Source organism: Tamandua tetradactyla, chromosome 11, assembly GCF_023851605.1.
Source record: "Tamandua tetradactyla isolate mTamTet1 chromosome 11, mTamTet1.pri, whole genome shotgun sequence".
NCBI lineage: Eukaryota > Metazoa > Chordata > Mammalia > Pilosa > Myrmecophagidae > Tamandua > Tamandua tetradactyla.
This window is the reverse complement of record NC_135337.1, coordinates 80,627,398-80,649,817: the sequence shown is the minus strand read 5'-3', so window position 1 is coordinate 80,649,817 and position 22,420 is coordinate 80,627,398. Positions and strand designations below refer to the sequence as shown.

The 22,420-nt window shown below is 52.8% G+C and overlaps 3 protein-coding genes across 11 annotated transcripts in view; 2 read left to right on the top strand and 1 right to left on the bottom strand.

Annotated features, from left to right (window-relative positions):
• DOT1L (DOT1 like histone lysine methyltransferase) overlaps window positions 1–3,439 on the top strand; it is a 105,293-nt gene extending 101,854 nt beyond the window's left edge. For all 9 annotated transcript variants that reach the window (XM_077121248.1, XM_077121249.1, XM_077121251.1 and 6 more), the window contains one exon: window positions 423–3,439. Coding sequence is in view for 1 of the 9 variants with exons in the window: in XM_077121251.1 (XP_076977366.1) it covers window positions 423–430 (8 nt within the window). In the remaining 8 variants the exon portion in view is untranslated. The remainder of the gene's footprint in view (window positions 1–422) is intronic.
• A 1,052-nt stretch (window positions 3,440–4,491) lies between these two features.
• PLEKHJ1 (pleckstrin homology domain containing J1) lies at window positions 4,492–7,314 on the bottom strand. Its single transcript, XM_077121257.1, has 6 exons — window positions 6,846–7,314; window positions 6,654–6,721; window positions 6,305–6,371; window positions 5,410–5,500; window positions 5,257–5,320; window positions 4,492–5,151 (listed from the first exon to the last, which is right to left on the bottom strand). Exons 1-6 carry the CDS (start codon window positions 6,937–6,939, stop codon window positions 5,086–5,088), a joined length of 450 nt encoding a protein of 149 aa, XP_076977372.1. The 5' UTR covers window positions 6,940–7,314; the 3' UTR covers window positions 4,492–5,085.
• Window positions 7,040–22,324, top strand: SF3A2 (splicing factor 3a subunit 2). Its single transcript, XM_077121255.1, has 9 exons — window positions 7,040–7,529; window positions 15,130–15,294; window positions 15,759–15,830; window positions 17,082–17,128; window positions 17,679–17,788; window positions 20,477–20,526; window positions 20,608–20,748; window positions 21,149–21,217; window positions 21,366–22,324. Exons 2-9 carry the CDS (start codon window positions 15,169–15,171, stop codon window positions 22,203–22,205), a joined length of 1,455 nt encoding a protein of 484 aa, XP_076977370.1. The 5' UTR covers window positions 7,040–7,529; window positions 15,130–15,168; the 3' UTR covers window positions 22,206–22,324.
• The last annotated feature ends 96 nt before the right edge of the window (window positions 22,325–22,420 follow it).

Below are 22,420 nucleotides of genomic sequence, written 5' to 3'. Positions count from 1 at the left end.
ACATCTGTATTAATGGTTCACCCATGGGCTGAACTATGCCCCAGCCTCCTTGGGTGTTGTTGCTGCCCTCTGCCCTACTGCCACCACTTGTGAGCTGTGACAACTGTGGTGACCTGGGAGGTGGGGGGTCCACCCCTGTGCCACTCTCAACCACCTTGGCACCAGGCAGAGGCTCAGGAGACCCCACCAGGCACTGTGGGCCAGGGGCTCTGTCATAGCTGCCTCTCGCCTCTGGCTCAGAGCCTACACTGGACCAGAGAGCAGAGGGCTCCATAGGCTCTGGCCTGCTCCACAGGCCCCTTCCTCCGTGGGAAGGCAGGAGCGGGGTCGCAGACACTTGATTCCTTGGTCTGGGTTGAAGCTTGGGCTTGTGGGAGCCCAGCACTGACAGCCTGCTCTTCCCCCCGCTCTGCCGCCCCCAGGTATCTAGGCCTTCTACCTCAACCGCATGACCTATGCAAGGACGGTGTGGACCAACGCGGGCCGCTGCCGCCCAACGGTGCTCGCCCTGCCCGCAGGGGCTGCCACTCAACTACTGGCCGGCAGAAAGACAGACACAAGGAAAGGACAGAGCGCGCTCTACTGTGAATCCGAGCTGTGACCGACTGCAGGAGGGAGGCTGAAAAGTGGCTCCAGTTTGTACTGTTGATAGTTTTAGATAAAGTATTTATCGTTTTTTTTAAAAAGTAAAAACAATTCTGACTTATTTTATTCCATCTAAGTGGTAAAAGGCAACTTATTCAGAAATATAAATATCTATATATAAGAAGAGATGTATAAAGACGCCTGTCTGGAGGACCGGCCCAGCACAGTGTCACCAACAGCCTGGCCGCGGTGCTATCTCGTCCGTCAGGTGGTGCCTGCCGCACATGCCTTTGGTGCTGACTCTGGAGGTTGACCGACGCCAAAACCCGTCCCAGAAACACCTGCCGCCTCTTCTCCAGTCGCCCTTGTCACATACCAAAGGCCTGTCTCGCAGGAGGGGTGGGGCACTTCCTAATGTCTTGTTCCGAGGCAGGGTCCTCCCTCCTTGAGAACGGACTTGACCTCATTGCTGAGGCCCAGCTCTTCCTTTGGGCCCGTGCGGGGGGCCCCTGCGGTCCCCACCCAGCCACCTGCTCGCCCGCCTGCCCACTTGCTGCCCCGTCACTGTGAACCCCGCTCGCAGAGACCCTGTCACCTGGGGCCCAGGTGCTTCTGGCGCAGGGCTGAGCTCTGTCTTCATTCAGCAGGGCGAGATGGGAAGTGGAGCTGAAGGGACTGGGGCCCCATGCCACGCGGCACCTGTTAGGAAAGCTGGCCTTCGTAGCAAGTGCATTCACTTTTGTATTTCTTCGTGCTTCCTTTGCCGCGCCGCCATCCACCCAACACGCATTTGCTCGCAGCGCCAGTCGGGGACAGGGCAGAGTGGCCATGTGGGCCCTGGTGTTTCTGTACCGGGAGAGAGTCACACTAGTGTGACAGTATTTTATAGAGAAGGGATGGAATTTTATAAATTTCATAGACTCGATTTCATTTATTTTTAGATTGTATAATGCACAGTAAACTTTAAAAAAAAAAAAAAAGTGCCGGGGAAAAAACCCAGCCTTTTTATTTATTCAGTTGCACAGAAATGGCATTGGGCCCAGTGGCCCTTGGAGCAGCCACCTCGGAGGCCACGGCTTACAGTGGCAGACAGCAGAAACCCAGGGGTCCTGACCTGGGCAGCCTGTGGCCTGCCCCAGGAGATACCCTGCAAGCCCCTTCCCCACACCCCACCTGCAATCTGAATTCATGCAGCAGGAGAGAAGGTTTTCTGGCACCAGGCCACTGACCCCTTCTACTTCTACACTCCAGAGGTGAGTGTACTGGGTGTGGACAGAGGGGCCAAGGCTTAGAAGGAAGGCCAGAAAACTGTTCTGGCCAGAAAGGTTCTTGTGCCCCTTTGATGCAGCACCTCACCCTGATCTCCAGTCCTGGGGCCGTCTTAATATTTAGAAAAAACATCCTTGCCCAGTGGGTACCCCAAGATGCTTGTCAGGTACAGTGAAAACCCACCTCTCCTGCAGCCCTGTGCCCTCCTGGAACCCAGGCCCCAAGCTGCATATCACCCCTGTGCATGCAGGCCCCACCTGCCTGCTCCACCTGCTCCAGAGACCTGTGGCCTGAGACCCACCCCCATGTAGGTCAGCCCCACCACCTCTGATTCCCAGGGAGGGGTCCTGGAGCTCAGGCTTTCCAGCCAAGGCCAAAAGAACCAGCCCTGCAGGCTGATTGTGTAGGGTCCCGAGTAGGACAGACACAGGGTATCCCACCCACCCCTGCCTCTCTCCTGATGTCCTGTTGGGGCCTTGCCTTGCTGTGGGTTGGAAGGCTGCTCCAGCTTTTTCCTGGTTTCCAGCGCTTTTGCTGCCTCTGCTGACAAGCCTGCCCATCCTCTCCCAGCCCCCTCTCTGCATTGGTGCTCAGCCCTGGGGGGGCTATGCCTCACTCAGGCAGCCCTGTGCCCCCAGCCTGTAGGAACAGGCAGTACCCTGCTTCTGAGGAGCCCCAGGACATCCCCGCCAGTCCAGGAGCCAAGGGCTCCCCAGAATGCTGCAGGGCCAGGGAATCCTTAGCCTGAAACAAACCTCTTTAGGCAGCAATTACCCCTTCTACCTGTCCCCCTTGGGGACAGTAGCAGATGGTACCCTCACTGGGGTGCCAGGCCATATTCCTCCACCTCCGCCACCAACAGTACCTGCAGACTTGAGCATCAGAATTCAGTATCTTAGTATTTCAGGACACACAGCTACTTCTGAGCTGGGTTCACACTACAAGTGTAGTTAGCAGTGCTGGGAACCTGTGGGTGACAGGCATCTTTTCTGGCTCCCGGAAGGGAGCACCAGCTGCTCTGGGAGCTGCCTGCTGGCAGCCGCTCCTCTTTTGACATCGAGACCAGCACTAAAACTGTTCCTGTAAAGGCCATGGTAGGAAGGGGCCAGGGTACGCGAGACCCAACAGGTGCCAGATTTCTAGGTGGGGACTCGGTGCTGTCGGTTTGTGGGCAGCTTTCAGGGAAGGTTGGCAGCAGGGTTGCCCCAGCTCTTGCAGCCAGCATGATTTCTGCACATGGGAGCGAGAAGCAGCATCCCGGGCCAGAGGTGCTGTGACCTGTGACTCCTGCCACAAGCTTGTCTGCTTGCTCCTTGGGAGGAGCCAGTGCTAATTTCTAACCTGCCTTCCTGCCTACCCTGCAATCCCTACTTCGATGGGCCCGTCCACAAGCCTAGTTTGCTTCTCATCTCCCCAAGCTTCATGTGTCACTGCAGTGAAGCTTCGCCTTTCTATTTGCATCTTAATGGCGTGTATTGGCCCTGGGCCACCTTCGGAGCCCACTGGCCTGACCTCCTCCCCTGTGGGAACCCCTCTGCTTGCTCATCTCCACCTCCAGACGCTGAAATAAAAATATTTGTTTTCACTTGGCTGTGGTCAGAGTGGTGGTGTTTCCTCCTTGCAGGGACTGTCTTCCACTTGTGACTGCTGACAGTGCCTAGAAGAGCTAGAGGGCCTCTGTTGTCTCGTCAGGTGCCTGTCAACAGCCATCCAGCTTTGAGCTGACCTGACCTCCATCTCCTCCTCATAGGCACCTTTCAAAAGGGGCTTATTTTTATAGAAGTGTCTCACGTTACCAACAATATAGGTGTGGTAGGAAAAGCCAAGGAGGTGGGGAGGCCCCACTGGAGCCCCACTCTACAGGGAGGTCCCCAGGCCTGAGTCCCTCTCCCATACAACACACCTGGGAACCAGGTCAGGTGTGGGGTGGGCCCCATCCTGTGGCCAACCTGCTGGGACTCTGACCCTGACCTCCCCCCCCATCCCACCTTACCCCCGTGTATGAGCTTGGTGCCATGTTACCAGATGACCACAAATGCAGTAGTTGGGAACACTACTACTGCAGTAGTAGTGGGTTGGACACCTGGGCCCAGGTTCCCAAGTTCCTGTGGGTTGGAGCCACACGCACACCTGGGCCTCTGCCCTGGCCCTCTGCAAACATCAGAGGCCTGAGGGAAGGACCTGCCTGCAAGCTTCCTCAAGATGTACACAGAATTCCCTAGGGTTGAAGTCATTTTCTACTGGGGGGGGGGAGGGGCAGCTGGGGCCGATCTCAGACAAGGGAGGGCCTGGAACACTTTCGCAGTTCACCTGATTAGGTCAGGCCAACCCCACACAATCTCCCTTAAGTAATAAAAAAAAGCTGACGGGACCTGTATTACACTGGCAGAATTTCTTCACATTCACACTACTGGCTAGAAGCCACAAGCCCCAGGAGTCAGACCTTGGGATCATCTCAGGATTCTGCCCACCGCACAGTCCCCCACCCTCATTTTCCCTTGGGAGCGCTAGAAGCCCCACAAGGCCCTGGAGCCCCATCCAGGGCCACAGGGCTTCCCTCCATCCCTGTGGTAGGTCCAGTTCCTGGTCTGTAACGTGTGCTCCATTCATTTCACCACTGTCCAGTGGAAAGAAAAGTATGGAAAAAGAGGTATGTTTATTTTAACACAGCCAGCATGCCAGCTGGCGGCAGGGGGTGGAACCCACCCTAGCTCTACCCAGAGTCCCAGTAGGGGCAGCCCTGTCAGCAGGAGTAGAATTCACCAACGGCTGGGGCATGTGCCGTCCCCAAGTGCTTCACAGCATCTTCTGACTTCGTACGTGTGGCTGGCACAGGAGGGTAGCACCAGCCTTCAGATGCCTGCTAGGCCCTCAGTGGAGGTACTGGAGGGGCCAGGGGTGCAACCCTGCCTCCCAGGGGGTCCAAGGGCCCAGCTTCAACGATCATGTGGACGTCTGTTTCAGCATGCTAGCAGCAGTTCACTGCACCCACTGTGAGGTGCCAACCCTGTCCTGTGGTCCCAAGGCATGAGAGAGGGAAGAGTGCTGGGGTGTTTCTCCAGAAAATTAGCCCCTGCCCATCCCCACACAGCCTTGGGCTTTCCAAGGAGGGGAAAGGCAGGGGGTATAAAATAGTCCATCACAAATCCAAGCCTGGCCAGGAAACTGGGCCAACCTGACAACCCAGCCCAGGGCAAAACGAGCCAAGGGCTGTGCATGTCTTGGGGGGGCTCATGCCTTCAAACTGCTCAGCTGGAACCGGGCTTCCTCGGAAATGCCGAACTGCTCCAGGGGGTCCTGGGAAGGTGAATGGGGTGGTCGGGAGCAGCAGTGAGCCCAGGGCCCTTACCAGAAGGCCAACCCCAACCACTGCCTACTCCTGCCCGCCTGCCCTTTGCCCACCTTGCCTGTCATCTTCTGAATCTCGTTCCTGTAGAAGATCAAACTTCTACGCATGAACTCGTAGCTGGGGGAGGAAACCACGTGCATTCACGGGGCTTGTTCTGCAGAGCTGCGCTGCCCCCCACCCGCCTCAAGCTGCCCACTGCACCCCACCTGGCCTGACGCAAAGCCTCTGTCCACTGCTGACACTGTTCCTCACTGCAACACTCAAAGTGATACTTCCTTTCTGGGTCCTCAATGAAACCTGCAGAGGGAGCAGCCTCTGGTCACCCCATTCCAGCAGCCACATGCCCCCGCCTTCTGTTACCAGTGTCCATATGTGCCGTCTGGCTCCAGCCCCAGCCCAGGCTCATTTCTTCCTGCTCCAGGGACCCGTGGCAGTTCTCAAGGTGAACCAAGTTGCAAGGCCTGGGATGACATGCCACAGCCAGCCTGGGCCTTCCTGACACTGCTGGGCTCTCCACATTAACTCTCAAGATATGAACAGAACACAAAGGCTTCCTTTGGGGCACTGGTAACACTGGACGCTAGCACCACGGCCCTGATCGTGGGCCTTCATCCGCCAGGAAGGCCAGCTCCAACGTCCCCACCTCCAGCAGTTTTCCTGCCCACACCCAACCCCAACCCTAAACACACTAGGCTGGGTATTTCTGTACCAGACTCCATCTGTCCCTGCACATGTGAGACCCTCAAGAAGATGGCCTGGGGAGAATCCTCTCAGGAGGCAGCACAAACCCAAACACTGAGGGAGATAACCACCCAAGCGCCCCAAGAGGGCAATGCTTAACCCTAAAGAATGACAAGGTCCAAATGGAGTTCTGGGAGGCTGCTACGAAGTCTCCAGGATGGTTGGGTGCATGCAATCAGCCCCAGTGACCGCAGCCTGGGGCCCTCGGGAGAGAGCAAAGTCTGGGGGGAGGCCCAGCCTGAAGGGAGAGGCTGCGCCTCAGAGAGCCGACCTTGAGAAAAAGGACTTTGTGTCGGGACAGAGGTGGTGTCAGGCTGGGGAGGGGATGGTGGGGAGTCCTTGTCCCCTGGCCCCACTCACTGATGGAGAAGACGCTGGGCTCTTCCTTGGCGACTCTGCAGTGCTCCAATAACAGGGCTCCGATGGGCTGGAGGAGACAGAGGAGCAGATGCGGAGAGCAGGCCAGGACCTGGGCCCCCACTTCACAGGAGGCTTGTACCTCCCCTGACCTCGGCTCCCTCCCCAGCCGAGCGGCAGGTTCCAGGTGGAAAGGATGCAGACAGATGGTTTTCGACCAGCAAACCACGGCACCCCTGGGTCAGACGATCTGGGGGAGTGAAGAGGCCGAGGGGCGAGAGACTGTACCCCGCGCACCCTTTCTGCTCCCGCCTTCCTGGGACCTCCCCCTTTCCGCGGACGGCGCCCCTACCTCGGCTTCGTCCGTCCGGAAATAGAAGAGGAAATTTACCACTAGCTTCACCAGCCGTCGCTTCACCACTGTGGGCACAGAGCGGGCTCAGGGCGGGCGGCCCAGGGGCCAGCCCCGCGCCCAGCCATCCAGTTAATCGGGTCCCCCGAAATGCGGAAAGCCGAACGCCCCAGTTTCTCGGGCCCCGCTCACCGCTGCCCTTCTTGGGGCCCCGCATGCCCAGCTCGGCCGCCATTTCGGCCGGCTGCCGCGACAGCGCCTGCAGCTCCTTCTCGTTGTAGCGCATGGCGCCGCGGAAGGGAGAACGCTGGACCCCGGTCCGTCGCCTGCGGCCAGCGCCAAAAAGGTCTCAACGCACAGTACCGGAAGTGCTGCCACAGCCAGTGCGCCTGCGCACTCCCTGGCCGGCCACTCTGTCGATTACCTGAGTGTAGCGATGGGGTCCGCAGGCGAGGGGTGCATAGGGGACTTGGACGGTCGTTACAAGGTCACAGAATAAACTGGACCTGGGGTGAAAACAGAATCAGGTCCACCCCACGATTGCTAGCATCCTTCACTAAAGCGGAGAGTACGGGCGGGAAGGACTCTCAGCGGGCTCTGCCCGGAGGGCTGACCCCCACGCGACGCGGAGCAAATCCGGAGGGCGTTGAAAGTTGTGCGCACGCGCACTGCGGCTGCCAGCCAGGCCTCCCAGCCCCGCCCTCTTCCCGCGCTTTCCGAGCGGTTCGCCCGAGCCGCCGGGCGAGCCGGGCATGCGCACGTGGCAGGACCCGCCCCACTTGCCCCCGGAAATGCTTTCTTAGCCTACGACGCGCGCGCGGGTGAGGTCGTGGCGACCACTGAAAGCGGGGACGGCTTGTGCTCCCTCGGACGCTGGTGAGGAGCGGCGTGGATGATGGTGGTGGGCTCTGGGTCCTGGGCTTCCTTGTAGGGTTCCGCGTGTGGGAGGGGGCATCTGCGACGGGCCGCGCGGCTGGAGGCCGCGAGCTGAGGAGCGAGCGGCCTAGCGGTCTTCCTCGGGCTCACTGTGCGGGCCTGAGGCCGGGTCCCGCCCCCAGGAGGGGCGAGGCCAACACGCCCCAGACCCTGTCCCCTCCCGGCGGGGCCGCGGTGTGGCGAGCCCTCTGCTGAGACAAAACTTGCCTTTTAGCTGTCGGACTTTGGGACCTTGGGGAGGGGGTGTCGCTTCGCGTCTGGGAACCTCAGTTTCCGTCTCTGTAAGACGAGGGGTGTGGGCGATCACTGCCGCTACTAAATTAAATCAGGTCGTGTCAGGGAGAGCGTGGAATACCTTCCGAGGGCACCCAGGAAATGTTAGCGGGCCCGTTTTGCATATGAGCCCAGAGGTTACCTGATCGCCCAGGTAGTCATTGTTTGATGGCCCGTGACCGCCGATCTGTGGTCCCTGAGGGCAGGTGGAAAACCTGGGAGGAACTCTGCGGAAAAGTGTGCTAGATTTAAGGAAATTACCGTATTTTCATCGGGCACTATAACCCCTACTCCTTCATGCAGTCTCAGGCCTCAGAGGCCGCTTTTCATGTTTTTAAAGCCGTTCTCCCTGTTCTCTGTCTTGGTAAATAAATTAACTTCTTTCTGGACTTACCAGTTTTAGTCACAGTCTGCTGCTTTTCCACCGTAGTTGGTGAGAACTGACTTCTCCCACGCGCTGCAACATCTGCGTCCAAACCTTGCGATTACATTGCAACTTTTAGTCAAACCCTTAGTTGTATTTTCTAGTACTATAAATGTGTGTGGTTCGTCGCTAATGCGTTGTAAGGCGTGCCTTCTTTCGTCTACCATTACTTTTTCATCAATCCTTGTTTTCCTGTTTGCCTGGTTTTCTTTTTTTTAAAATTTATTTATTAATTTAAAAATAAAATAAAACAACATACATAATCAGTAATTCACAATATCATCACTTAGTTGCATATTCATTTCTTAGAACATTTGCATTAATTCAGAAAAAGAACTAAAAAGACAATAGAAAAAGAAATAAAACGAACACAGGAAAGAAAATAAAAAAGATTATACCTACCATACCCCTTACCCCTTGCTTTCGTTGATCACTAGCATTTAAACTAAATTTATTTTAGCATTTATTCCCCCTATTATTTATTTTTATTCCATATGTTCTACTCCTTTGTTGACAAGGTAGATAAAAGGAACATCAGACACAAGGTTTTCACAATCACACAGTCCCATTGTGACAGCTGTATCATTATTTAATCATCCTCAAGAAGCATGGCTACTGGAACACAGCTCTACATTTTCAGGCAGTTCCCTCCAGCCTCTCCATTACATCTTGAATAACAAGATGATATCTACTTGATGCATAAGAATAACCTCCAGGATAACCTCTCCAATCTGTTTGGAATCTCTCAGCCATTGACACTTTGTCTCATTTCCCTCTTCCCCCTTTTGGTGGAGAAGGTTTTCTCAATCCCTTGATGCTAAATCTGAGCTCGTTCTAGGGTTTTTCTTAATCCCTTGATGCTGAGTCTCCAGTCATTCCAAGATCTCTGTCCCACGTTGCCAGGAAGGTCCACACCCCTGGGAGTCACGTCCCACATAGAGAGGGTTAGGGTGGTGAGACTGCTCGTTGTGTTGGCTGGAGAAAGGGGCCACATCTGAGCAACAAAAGAGACTCTCTTGGGGGTGACTCTTAGGCCTAAATTTTAAGTAGGCTTGAGCTATCCTTTGCGGGGTTAAGTTTCATGTGAACAAACCCCAAGACTGGGGGCTCTGCCTATAGCTTTGGTTGTCCACTCTGCTTGTGAGAATATCAAGAATTCAACTTGGGGAAGTTGAATTTCTCCCCGTTCTCACCACTCCCCGAAGGGGGCTTTGCAGATACTTTTCCACTCACGATCGAATCACGCTGGGATTCATCGGGGCATCACTCTGGACAAACCAGCAAAATCTCATGTCCTACCTGAGAGTCTAAGCACTTATGGCGATCAATCAATCTACATAAGTTATATTAGGAAATGCACTAGTCAAAATATAAATTTTGTAATTAATAAACATTTTTTGCTTTAGTCTCACACAGAAGGTTACATTTTAAAATATTAATTACCATCTATTTTCAGTACCCTGCAATAATGACATTCCTTTGTTCTTCCTCATGCAAAAACATTTTTAAAATTGTACCTTGTACATTTCACTATTATTATACACTCTAGGCATTTCTGCCTGGTTTTCTTTGTACCTGTTACCGTTTCTTCCTCCAAAGTTCTCACATCTCACTCTCCTGACATCTCACTCTCCTATCAGTTGTATTTTCCATGAGCTCAAATAAGTTGATTCCTATATTTCCCCTGGAGACTCCCCTCTCAGACCTGCCCAAATTGTACTGGTTGCTTTGTAGCCTTGCAGCAAAGCTATAGTCCTAGAATTTTCTTTGTTTAAACATGACTCTGTCCTCCTCTCACTTCATTCTGTGGTAGCTTCTAAAGAAGTAAATTTTTGTTCAGTCTTCGTCTGGGAATGGCTTTATTTGACTTCACACTTAATCAGAAGTTTGGCTGGGGATAAAATTCTAGATTTGAAATCTGTTTTCATTCAGAATTGTGGAAGGCATTGCTTGTATTAAATTCTTAATATTCTTGAAAGGTCTGATCCCTTTCTGTTTTCTAATCTTTTATATATGACCGGTTTTCTTTCTATTAGGTAGAAGCTTAAGTTTTCCCTTTGTCTTTGGTGTTCTAAAATTGCATGAACCATTTATTGAGGTTTTTTTTTTATTTGTTGATCTGAGCATTCAGTGGATGTGTGGGTCCTTTCTGTCTGTGGAATTGGGTCCTTTTTCAATCCTGGGAAATTTATTTGGGTAATTTTTCATATTTTTTTAAAGGCAGCTCCTGTGTGTTTGTTCTGTTTGTTTTTCATTTCTCGCTCTTTGGAATTTATCTAAGTTCCTTTTTTCCTACTATCATTTTTTTTTTTAATCTTTTTTGTTCTCCTTTGTGAGAGACTTTATTTGCATAGAACTCCCACTGAATTTTTTGTGTCATCCTGTTATTACTTCTTTGGGGCTTGTTTGCTTTTTCCTCTCTGTTGTGAGTTTACAGAAGAATCATGCATAAAGTACAGGGTTCCTACATACCCACCTTATCATTAGCAAGTTGGCTTGGTGAGTACATTTTTACAATTAATGAAAGCACATTTTGTGATTGTACTATTAACTGTGGTCCAAAGTTTAACTACGGATTTACTGTTCTTTATATATATACTTTTAATTTTTATTCTAGTGTTATGTATGCAGCCTAACATAAAACATACACCTTTTTAACCACATTCAAATATAGATTTCAGTGCTGTTGACTACGGTCATGATGTTGTTCTGTCATCACCACCGTCCGTCACCAAAGTGTTTCCATCATCCGAAGTAGGAACTCTGTACATTTTAAGCCTTAACTCTCTGTTCCCTACCCCACCCGAGTCCCAGTGAGATCATACAGTATTTATTTTTGTGCCTGGTTTATTTTCACTTTTGCTTTGTAAATTGCTGTTTTGTTTCAACTGAAGTACAATTCACATGCCAAAGAGTTAACCTTGTCAAAGTGTACAATTCAGGGGCGTTTAGTGCAGTCACAGTACTGTGGAACCATCCCTCTCTCTAATCACAATGCCCCATGCCCATTAAGTAATTCCCCTGTCCCTCCGACTCCCCTCCACTCGGCAGTCATTCATCCACATTCTGTCCAAGGCTTTGCCTGTTCTGAATATTTTGTGTAAGTGGAGTCATACTGTGTGTGACCTTTGGCGTATGTGAGTTTTTTTTTTTTCCACTTAAAAGTGTTTTCGAGGTTTGCCCAGGTTGTAGCATGTAGCAAAATACTCGTTTTTACAGCTAAATAACATCACGTTGTATGTGTATATCACATTTAGTTTATCTGCTCAGCTGCTAATGGACCTTCAGGGTTCGTCCTTTGGCCTGTTGTGAATATTACCAAACACATTTCTGCGTGGGCACGTTTTCACTTCTCCATACGTAGGAGCAGAGTTACTGGGTCCTATGGTAATCCTATGTTTAACTTTTTGAGGCACCACCAGACTGTTTCCACAGCAGCTGCACCCTTTTACATTCCCACCAGCAGTGGTGCTCAGGAGCTCTGGTCCTGCTAAGCTGCAGGTCCTTTGGGGACATCTCCTGCCCTCTCTGAGTCTTTTCTCCATCAGAAATTTTAGTGTGTCCTGAAGGACATAGGACCAGATGTTTTGGGAGCGAAAAAACCACCCGGCTGAGGTGCTGCCCTGGAAGAACATGTGATCGAGAGGGAATGTGCACGGAAGTGATTGCAGTGTGGGGAGTGCACCCCTAAAAGAGGGTTCCCATTCATTCTGGGGGCCTAGTCTGGGAGAGGTAGTAATTTTCATGATACTTTTTTCCCTCATCATAAATGCCATTGAAGAGAAGAGAAAAATGTTGGGTGACTCACTCAGCAGGCCTGCCCAACTGGGTACTCAGAGTGCATCAATGGATAAAGGGGACAAATCCCCCATCCTCTCGGGATTTCCACCCGGCCAGTAGATTGTTTGGGTCTGTACTCTTCCTGAGATGGCCAGGCTACAGGTGCTGAGTTTGTTTTAATGTTTTTATTGTGAAATGTAACATATATACAGAAAAGCAACATATTTCAAAGTACATTGTAACAAGTGGTTATAACAGAGTTCAGATTTGGTGTGGTTTCCAGTTCCACAATTTTAGGTTTTGCTTCTAGCTTCTCTAAGACACTGGAGACTGACAGAAATGTCAGTATAGTGATTCAGCAGTCGTACTCATTTGTTAAATCCTGTCTTCTCTGTTATAACTCCTCCTTCTCCTGTGATCCTTCTCCCAGTCTTTAGAGGTATTTGGGCTATGCCCATTTTAACTTATTCATGCTGGAAAGGGGCATCAACAATATGGGATAGGGGGATGGAACCGCCAGCCGATGTTCCTGGAGAGGCAACCCACCTACCCCACCCCCAGATACCAGGAACCATCTGGCCCAGGAATCTAATCCCAGTACACAAAATCCCTGCAAAATCTCAGACAAAACCCCATGTGTTCCCCAGGGTCGACAGGAATGGTCCTGGTTGGGGCCTCACAAGCCCCAGCAACCAATGATATCCAGCTGAAGTTAGCATAAGACTAGCCTCCAGAGTAGCCTCTCAACTCTATTTGAACTCTTAGCCACTGACACATTTTGTTAAATTTATTTTTCCCCTTTTGATCAGGAAAGGGTCGTCAATCCTACAGTGCCAGGGAGACCCTTGTCCCCGGATGCCATGTCCGGAGCATGGCAGGGGGCTGGACAACCCAATTTTACCTGTAGAGTTTAACTCAGAGAGAGAGGCTATATCTGAGCAACAAAAGGTTTTCTGGAAGCAACTCCTAGAGACAGCTGTAGGTAGACTTAGCTTCTCTGCTACAGAAACAAGCCTCACAAGAACAAGCCTCAAAATCAGGGGCTTGGCCTCCTGACCTGGGAGTCAGGTGCTGGATTTTGATCAGCGCATTTTCCCTCTCTCAGGAGCCCCTGCCCCATTTCCAGGGCTCACATAAAGACAGAAATCTACCAACCATGGGGAGGTGGATGTTGTCATCTCCCAGGGGAGGCCTGGAATATTCTCAGGATCCCCCAGGAGAGACAGATCATGGCCCCTGGCTTCCCACAGTGGGAGAGGGCTAAGGTGTTGGTATTCCCCTGGCTACTGCTGTGTATACCCCCTAGTTATGGTTTCGCATGATTTGCCCAAGGCACTGGCTCCTGCAGGGAAAGGGGATTCATCAGCAGGTGCAGGCCTTAGGGTCCCCACAGGAACCTGTAACCTGTTTGGGCAGCAGGAATCATGGTCACTTAGAGTGGACCTGATGCCCATGGGCCCCAGAGGGGACACAGTGCCCTTGCTCTGGTCCCACAGAAAGTGCAGAGAAGGACAAGACAGAGATGCTCAGAGCAAGGGACTGTCCTGGTTCTGAAACCATATATATGCTTTACCATGTTGAAGTACTCTTTACTTTGTGACATAATAGCCATGGTTGACGGTGGTTGTCTTTCAGAGTTTGCTTATCAGACTTTTTTACACAACTGTAGATGGACTTTTGTGAAATGCAAGAGTTCGAACCTCCAACTAAGGTAACCCTTGGTTCTGCAGCCAATTGAAAAGTTAGCTTCACTAGATGACAGATTAGTCATAAACTCATCAAGGAAATAGAAACTGGGCAGGGGTGGGGAGGGATCATGCCCCAGGTGCAGGCAGCTCACTTGTACCTCTGTGCCTGCATCTCTTCTGCTGCTTATGAATTAACACAAGCTTGATGGCTTAAGAGAATGCAAATGTATTATCTTAACAGTTGTGGAGGTCAGAAATCTACAGTGGGTCAGCAGGATTGCATTCTTCCTAGAGGCACAGGGGAGATTTCTTCCCTCACCTTTCCCAACTTCTACAGGCCGCTGGCCTTCCTGGGTTCGTGGTACCTTGCTAACAGTTGCATTGTCATTCCAATCTATTCCTCCATCATCCCACCTCCTTCTCTGAGGCTTCTGCCTCCCTTTTACAAGAACCCTGGTGATGACCTGCTAATCCAGGATAATCTCCAGGACAGTCTCCCTAGCACTGTGGGATTGACAACATCTTCCTAACCAAAAGGGAGAAAAGATATGTAACAAACTATGTCAGTGGCTAAGAGAGTTCAAATAGAGTTGAGAGGCTACTCCGGAGACTGAGTTTATGCTAACTTCGGCTAGATGTTGCTGATTGCTGGGGTTTGCGATGACCTGGTAATCCAGGATAATCTCCCTTCCAGGATAACTGAATCCCATCTGCACAATCCCTTTGCCATGTGAGGTACCGTAACCACAGGTTTTGGGGATCAGGTATTCCGCTACTGACCACTCTCAGTCATATGTCTTCCCCCCTCCAAGAAGCATACAGCTGAGCCAGAGAAACAGAATTCAAGTTGTAGTGAGTGAGTACAACCTACCAGAAAGGGAATTCAGAAAAGATCGTGAACACTATGGATTCATAGTCTGGGAAGGCTTCCTGGAGGAGGTGAGAATGTCTAGTCTCGTCCTCCCCAGCTTGTCCTATAAACTCCTAGCCATATCTGGCCACTTGGAGTTCTCAGGGCTCCTCGTTGCCATTTCAGGGATCTGGGCCTTTGTGTTCCTCTGGCTGGAGGAGTTTCCTCCCCACTTCGTCAAGACCACTTGGAGACATCCTGCTCACCCTGAAAAGTATTGCGATGCAGGTTAGGTGTGTCTTGAGCCTTAGGTGCAGTCTGGCCTGCAGTAGACCTCACTTCCTGGAAAAGACAGGAAGCAGATGGGAGAGTGGAGTGTCAGGGCTGAGAGACCATGAGCCCAAGTGATCTATTACCCCATGTGCTCTACTTTCTCTCTGGATACTGTGTCCAGGCCGAGGGGACATCCCAGGGACTTCCCCCACCTTCCAGAACCTTAAGATCCTCTTCCCTTTGCTTTCCCAGGTTTCTCACCTCAGTGGTTAAAGGCCTGAGACCTTCACCATGGACTTCCAGCATCGACCTGGGGGCAAGACCGGGAGTGGAGGCGTGGCCTCCTCCTCAGAGAGCAACCGGGACCGCCGTGAGCGCCTCCGGCAGCTGGCCCTGGAGACCATCGACATCAATAAGGTGGGCTGCAGAAGCAGAACTGTACCAAGGGCCGTGGTGGGATCCCCACTGCTCCGGAGGGGTCCTGTAGCCCCCTGGTGCCCCTGAGCTTGTGGCCCAGCCCCCCAAACTCTATACCCTTTCATGTATACAGAGGACCTGACTGAGCAACAGCTCGCAGCCATTTTATCCCAGAGATCAGCCATTATCATTGACTCTGCATTGGGAATATTTCTGTTCAATATGCAAAGGTTTTTTAAAGTGATCGGAGATATATAGAATTGCCAGTAAGCGATGAGGGCCACAGTCTTGTATAAATTGCAGCCAACTGCTATAAACAGTAACATTTTATTTTAACTTGGCAGAGCTGTCAGGATGGGGTTTTGTAGCCTTGGCATGTTGCCATTCAGAGCAAGGTCACTCTCTGGGGTGGGGGTGTTCTGGGCAGCTTTGGGCTGTCTAATAGTCTTTTCCCTCCTCTCCAGGACCCATATTTTATGAAAAACCACCTGGGCTCCTACGAGTGCAAGCTCTGCCTGACGTTGCACAACAACGAGGTGTGTCTCTCCCAGCCCGGGCGCTGCCTGACTCCACAATCTTGTCACCTCACTCTGGGGCTGGCCCCTGACACCTTGCACGAACAGCCCCTCCTCCCTCCGTAGCTCTTCATTCTGAGACGTTACTAAAAATACAGAAGAGGACAAAGCCCCCTCTCAGACCTGATGGTGAAGTTGCTGCAGTATTGATTTCAAAGCATACATTGCTGAGAAAGAAACTCTGCACTACCAATAAGCCCTTTAGACCCCTTCTGTCCCCACCACCAGAGGCCACACCACTCTCGTGGATTTACTGTGTCTCTTTCTGGTCCGTTTTTTTTTTATTCTATGGATTACTTCCATAAATGTGAACAAAAGATATACCCAAGATCGGCTAATATTATCGTAAGTGTTTTGTAGAAGTTTCTCATAAATAATAACAGATAAATGTCATTCAGCAGCTTTTTTTTCATTCTACCTTGTATTTTACAAATCTGATGACAAAGATGTAGTTCATTTCTTTAAACTGATTGAACACATAGATTTTGTTTACCTGTTTCCATGTTGTTAAACATTTTGTTTATTTCTCATTTGTTCACAATTACAAACAGCTGAAATGACCAGTCTTGTTTTACAGTGCCTCCCCCCTCTGCTCAGCTGACATTTGGGCCTGGGTCGTTCTTTGGGGTGGGGGTGTCCTGGGCACTATGGGATGTTGAGCGTCCCTGGCCTCCACCCCATCGATGCCAGGAGTCCCCAGCCGCCATTCACGACCAATGTCTCTGGGTACTGCAGAGTGTCCCTGGGGAGCAGACTCACTCTTGGTTGAGACCCACTGATATACGTCCTGTGCATGAGGGGTTATAATCAAAATGGAGTTGTTGGTTATATGGCATGTTCATTTCACCTTTACCCCATATCACCAGTAGCTGTGCACCGTCCCACTGATTTATGCTTCCCCTGCAGTGTTCAGGAGCATCACTCTCTAATCATCCTGGCTCCTGGCATTTCTGAGACATTAACAATCTCTGGCTTTATTTGCACTTCCTTCTACTTTGTGCAAATTCTCTGGAGCTCGAGTCCCCACTCAGTTTGATTGTGTGTGTGTGTCTGTTATTTTCTTAGTACTTCCTTGTCTACTGCATCACACCATTGGGGTTCAGGCACCTCTAGATACTCGAGCCCTGCAGTCTGAGGCTGGCCTTGGTCATATCTTTCTCCCCTTTCCCCTACTAACTTTGTCTGCAATTGTGTCTCCTTTTCCCTTTCCAGGGGAGTTACCTTGCACACACTCAAGGGAAAAAGCACCAGACCAACTTGTGAGTACTTCAGGCCCTTTCTGAATTGTTCAAAGCTCTAGACCCTTGGGCACTGGGATGGGTGCTTGCCTCTCTCATGCTTTGCATGCTGGTGGCTCAGAGATGGGCTGCAGCTGGACAGCCCCTCGGGACATTCAGCTCCGGGCCCAGGGCGAGTGGGATAAGCACTGCAGCATTGCCTGCAATGAGGAGAGGGACCAGACACCACCCCAGTCCAATGGCAGTAAGGGCTTGAGAATAAGAGAGAAGAGGTGGGAATGTGAACCAAGAAGGGACCATGGGAATGTGACCAGAAAAGGGCACTGCCTGCTATTTGCAGCTGTCCCTTACCTCTGTGCCATATCCATCCGTACCCTGCTTTCACTCCAATCCCAGAATCCCCTATAAACCCCCTGGGTCTTCTCCCCTCACCTCTCATAATGGGCTCAATTAAGGGACTGAGGTCAGCTCAGGGCTGGCCAACGAGCTGGCACCGAGCACCTAGGGCCATGGACTTGAGGACCCGAGTGGAGAGAAAGCAGCAGCTACACCATGTCCTTTCTGCCTGCAGGGCCCGGCGAGCCGCCAAGGAAGCCAAGGAGGCCCCCGCCCAGCCGGCGCCAGAGAAGGTCAAGGTGGAGGTGAAGAAGTTTGTGAAAATCGGCCGCCCGGGCTACAAAGGTAAGTCTGTCCAGGGGTGGCAGGGAGCTCACAGCTGCTCCCGGCTCATGAATGAGCTCTTTGGCACTGCCCTGAGCCCTCCCACCACAGGCCCACACAGGACCCGCTGTCCTCTGGCATTCACACCAACAGATCCACAGCCACCCCACAGGCTCTTGCAGCTGTTTCCAGGAACTTTTCCACTGGGCTCGATAAGCACCCCTCTGGCGAGGTGGGTTGAGGTGTGGGGGGGTGCTGTCGCACCTGGCCATGAAGAATTCTGCCTTGTCCTCTTGTGGCTTGTTCCCTTTGTTTCCTATCAGAGGGATTCTTGCTTGCCTGTGCCCCGACCCTCAAAGGCCCCTTTCCTGGCAGAGCTGGGATGGATACATACCCCTCCTTGTCCAGCTGGCCTACACCCGCTGTCTTTGTGCTGTAAATGCCCTTTTCCTAAAGGCAGTGTTCTCCGGCCGCACTGTGTGAAGCCCAGACTTCCTCCTGCTTTCTCCTGTTCAGGACACAGCAGAGTGCACAGGAATGGTTTCTGCTCCAAGTGGAAGTTAGCTCAGTGGGCAGGCAGACAGGCAGCCTGAAGCACTTCCCTTCCTTTGAAGGTGAAGCCCAGGTCGTTGGCTTTGCATGCTTAAATTCACTTAACTGCACCAAAAGAAAGAGGGAAGCTGGCAGGGTGGGGAGAGAGAATAGTCTGTGAGAAGCACCTTACTCCATGAAGCCTTGGCAGAGAAGATGGCTGTTGGGTTTCTTCTTCGTTGACAGATTCCTGAATAGGGTGTTGAATCCCTAGGACTCTGAGAGGATAACACAGTGAGGGAAATAGAGCATATAAAAGGGTGTGGAGTGCAATGGAGATGTATAAAACATAAAATCGGAGTGCTGGTTCATATCTAGAAGCTTCCTGAAGATGGAGTCTGCCTGCCATTCTGTGGGTTGCCACCATTAAGGGAAGCAGTTGCCACATGGGGGTTGCAAAGAGAGCAAACATTTCACGCTCCAACACATGGCAGGCACTTCACTGAAAATGTCTCTCAGATTCTCAGAGTTCTCCCGAGAAGTAGGTATTCTCCACCAAAGATAGAGCTGTGCCTCAGAACAGTTATGGGTGGCCTAAGGCCACAGCTCTGGGGCTTGGCGCCTGCCTACCCAATCCCTGGCTCAGGCTCAGGAAGAGAACGTGTGGGGAGTCTCATTCTGGGGAAGGTGACCACACCCACATGGTGTATAAGCCAGCACAGGAAAGTGCCCCCTGTCCTGGGGAACTGCTGGCCGAGGGCCTCCCGGAGGAGGTGGGCTTTGACCAGGCCAGAGGTGATGGAGAGTGCCTCCTACACCACACAGGGCAGAGGCAGCGCCAAAGCCGTGACGCTTTCCTTACCTGGACACGGGCCACGAAGGCAGGGTTGGGGCCAGTGCCGATCACCAGTTCATTTCCTGATGAGGGGACCGAGAAGCTGAGTGACCAGGCGGGGAGCTCCTTAACTTGGTCACAGGTACCTGAGCATTTTTAGTGGTGAAAAATTACATGAAGCTCTTTCTCTTTAAAATCGGGAGCAAGGAAGAGCCCCAGTGTCACCCCTTGAGAGGAGTTTTCATTTCCTTGGCTGCTCAGACAAATAGTGTGCTGTGGGTCAGCTTCAACAGTGGAGATTTATTCACTCACAGATTTGAGGCTAACAGAGGCCCAGGCCGAGGCGTCATCTGGGTGACGACCTGCAGCAAGCCCTGGTCCTAGTGTGTCCTGGAGGCTCTCACTTCTCTGGGTTCAGGTGACCTTCGCTTTCTACTCCCTCTGGCTCTCCCTTTCTTTCACTCTCTGTCTCTGTCTGAATTTCATTCTCATATAAAGAATTCTACTAAGAGGATGAAGACCCAGCCTTGGTGAGCTGGGCCACACCTAAACTGAAGAAACCTCATGGGAGGATCCACTGACATTGGGCGCAAACCCACAGGAATGGATGACGTTGAAGAGCATGTTTCTCTGGGGCACACACAGCTCCAAGCCGCAACAGGGGATAAGCTGTTGGATAAAGACCTGTATTTTAAAATTTTGTTGCTATACTCCCAGAGCAAAAAGAACTTGTAAGATTTTTTTTTTTTTTTTTTTTTTTTTTTGTGGAACAGAAGAAAAGCCACCCAGCAAGCATTCTTAGCAAAAGTTTCTTAATAAAATTGTGTTTTAGGCAGGACCTAGCAGGGCAAAGGCCCTGGGGCAGGCCTGGTTTTTGAATGATGGCAGGAGGGCTAGAGGCCTCGGGGCCATAACAGGGCATGTGGTCTCTGTCCCTGGTTGGGAGAGGGGCAGGTAGGTGCCCTGGAGCTGGGTGAAGTGAGGCACGTGTTCCAGTAGGGACAGGGCCACCACCTTTGAGTGCTGCTCTCAAGGCCCAACCTACTGAGCCTCCCTGGAACCCACCACACAACCTAGCCCTTGTCCAGGTTGGCCTTGCTCTGACACTGAGGAGCAAGGTGGTCCCCAGAACCTGAAGGCTGAGCACCCTGTGGGGTGGCCTCCTCTGGAGGGGCTTGGAGAAGAGACTGAGGCAGGCAGGCCTCGGGTGGGCGCAAGGCATGGCCTCAGGCCCGTGGCTATGCTCCTGGGCCTGGAGCTCCTGCTAGCGGCTCAGCCACCCCAGAGTCCTGCCCCCTCGGGGAAGAACCAGCCGAGACCTGAGACCCCCTCATCTATTACAGTGACCAAGCAAAGGGACACAGAGATGGGCCAGCAGAGTCTCCTCTTCCAGGTGAGCCAAGGTCCGTCCCCAGCCCCCTCTCTCATAGGCTGAGGGGCCCCCAGTAACACACTCTTGGCCATGTCCCCACAGATTGACTACCCGGAGATCGCCGAGGGTATTGTACCTCGTCACCGCTTCATGTCCGCCTACGAGCAGAGGATTGAGCCCCCGGACAGGCGTTGGCAGTACCTGCTGATGGCTGCCGAGCCCTATGAGACCATTGCCTTCAAGGTAGCCGCACCCCACTGTCCACCCTAGGGGCCAGGAACATCCAGAGCCTAAGAATACAGCAGGCAAGGGTTGAAAGGTGACAGTTGGGATTGGGGATCTCCAGGACCCCTCACCACACCCACCTGAGAAGTGGAGACTCCAGGGTAGACTGAGTGTCCAGATCTGGGGCACTGGCCAGAGTTAGGGTCTGTCCCCTGCAGGGTTGTTAGCAGGCAACACAGCTGTGCTGGCCTCATGGCATGGGGGCCATGATAAGTGAAACAGCATGCATCATGGCTTCTCCAGGTTGTGGAGTTGGGGGTGGAAGCCAGGTCCTGTCTCCTTTCATAAAAAGCCTCTGAGGCAGGAGTCACCTGGTGCCGGGGAGCCAGAACCTACCTCTCCTCTGCTTCCTGCCCAGGTGCCAAGCAGAGAGATTGATAAGGCTGAAGGCAAGTTTTGGACTCACTGGAACAGGGAAACCAAGCAGGTGAGTTGCCCCTGGCCTTGGGTTCAAGGCAATTGGGCCTTTGGAGGCTGCCCTGGTGGGCCTTGCCCCCACCCCTGAAGCCCCGGGATGGACCTGGGCACCCCCCTGTGGCAGCCCCAGCTAAGCCTCTTCATCTATTTCTCTCCAGTTCTTCCTCCAGTTCCACTTTAAGATGGAGAAGCCACCAGCTCCCCCCAGCCTCCCTGCTGGGCCTCCAGGGGTAAAGCGGCCCCCACCCCCACTGATGAATGGTTTGCCTCCTCGGCCACCACTGCCCGAGTCTCTGCCCCCACCTCCGCCAGGAGGCCTGCCTCTGCCTCCTATGCCTCCCACTGGGCCGGCACCTTCAGGGCCCCCTGGACCACCCCAGCTGCCCCCACCAGCTCCTGGGGTCCACCCCCCAGCTCCAGTGGTCCATCCTCCAGCCTCGGCTGTCCACCCTCCAGCACCTGGGGTCCATCCCCCAGCACCAGTGGTTCATCCAGCGACCTCTGGAGTTCATCCCCCTGCTCCAGGTGTCCACCCTCCTGCTCCAGGTGTCCACCCTCCTGCTCCAGGGGTCCACCCCCAAGCCCCAGGGGTCCATCCCCAAGCCCCAGGCGTCCATCCCCCTACTCCTGGGGTCCACCCACCAGCCCCAGGGGTCCACCCCCCAGCCCCAGGGGTCCACCCTCCCCCATCTGCCGGAGTTCATCCCCAGGGCCCAGGGGGACACCCACCGGCTGCAGTTCACCCCCAGGCCCCAGGGGTTCACCCCCAGCCTCCAGTGGTCCATCCTCAGGCACCAGGGATCCACCCAGCAGCCCCTGGGGTCCATCCAGCAGCTCCTGGGGTCCATCCTCCAGCTCCTGGGGTCCACCCCCAGCCTCCTGGTGTTCACCCTGCAAACCCCGGGGTGCACCCCCCAACACCCTTGCCCCCAATGCTAAGGCCCCCGCTTCCTACCGACGGCCCTGGGAGCCTGCCGCCTCCCCCTCCTACCAACTGAAGAGCTGCTCCCTTCCCCAGCAAGGCTGGGGGCTTTTTCCCACAGAAAGAAATCTAATGCTTTTGTGGGGGGAAGCATCTGTGCTGTGTCCCCAGAACATATTAAACAGTGTTCCCTGTTGCTGGAGTGGGATAATGTATGGGTATGTGGGTGTAGGGCAAGGAGGAGGGCCCATGGAAGCCCCCCACCAGGGGTCAGGAGGTTCCCATTGGCAC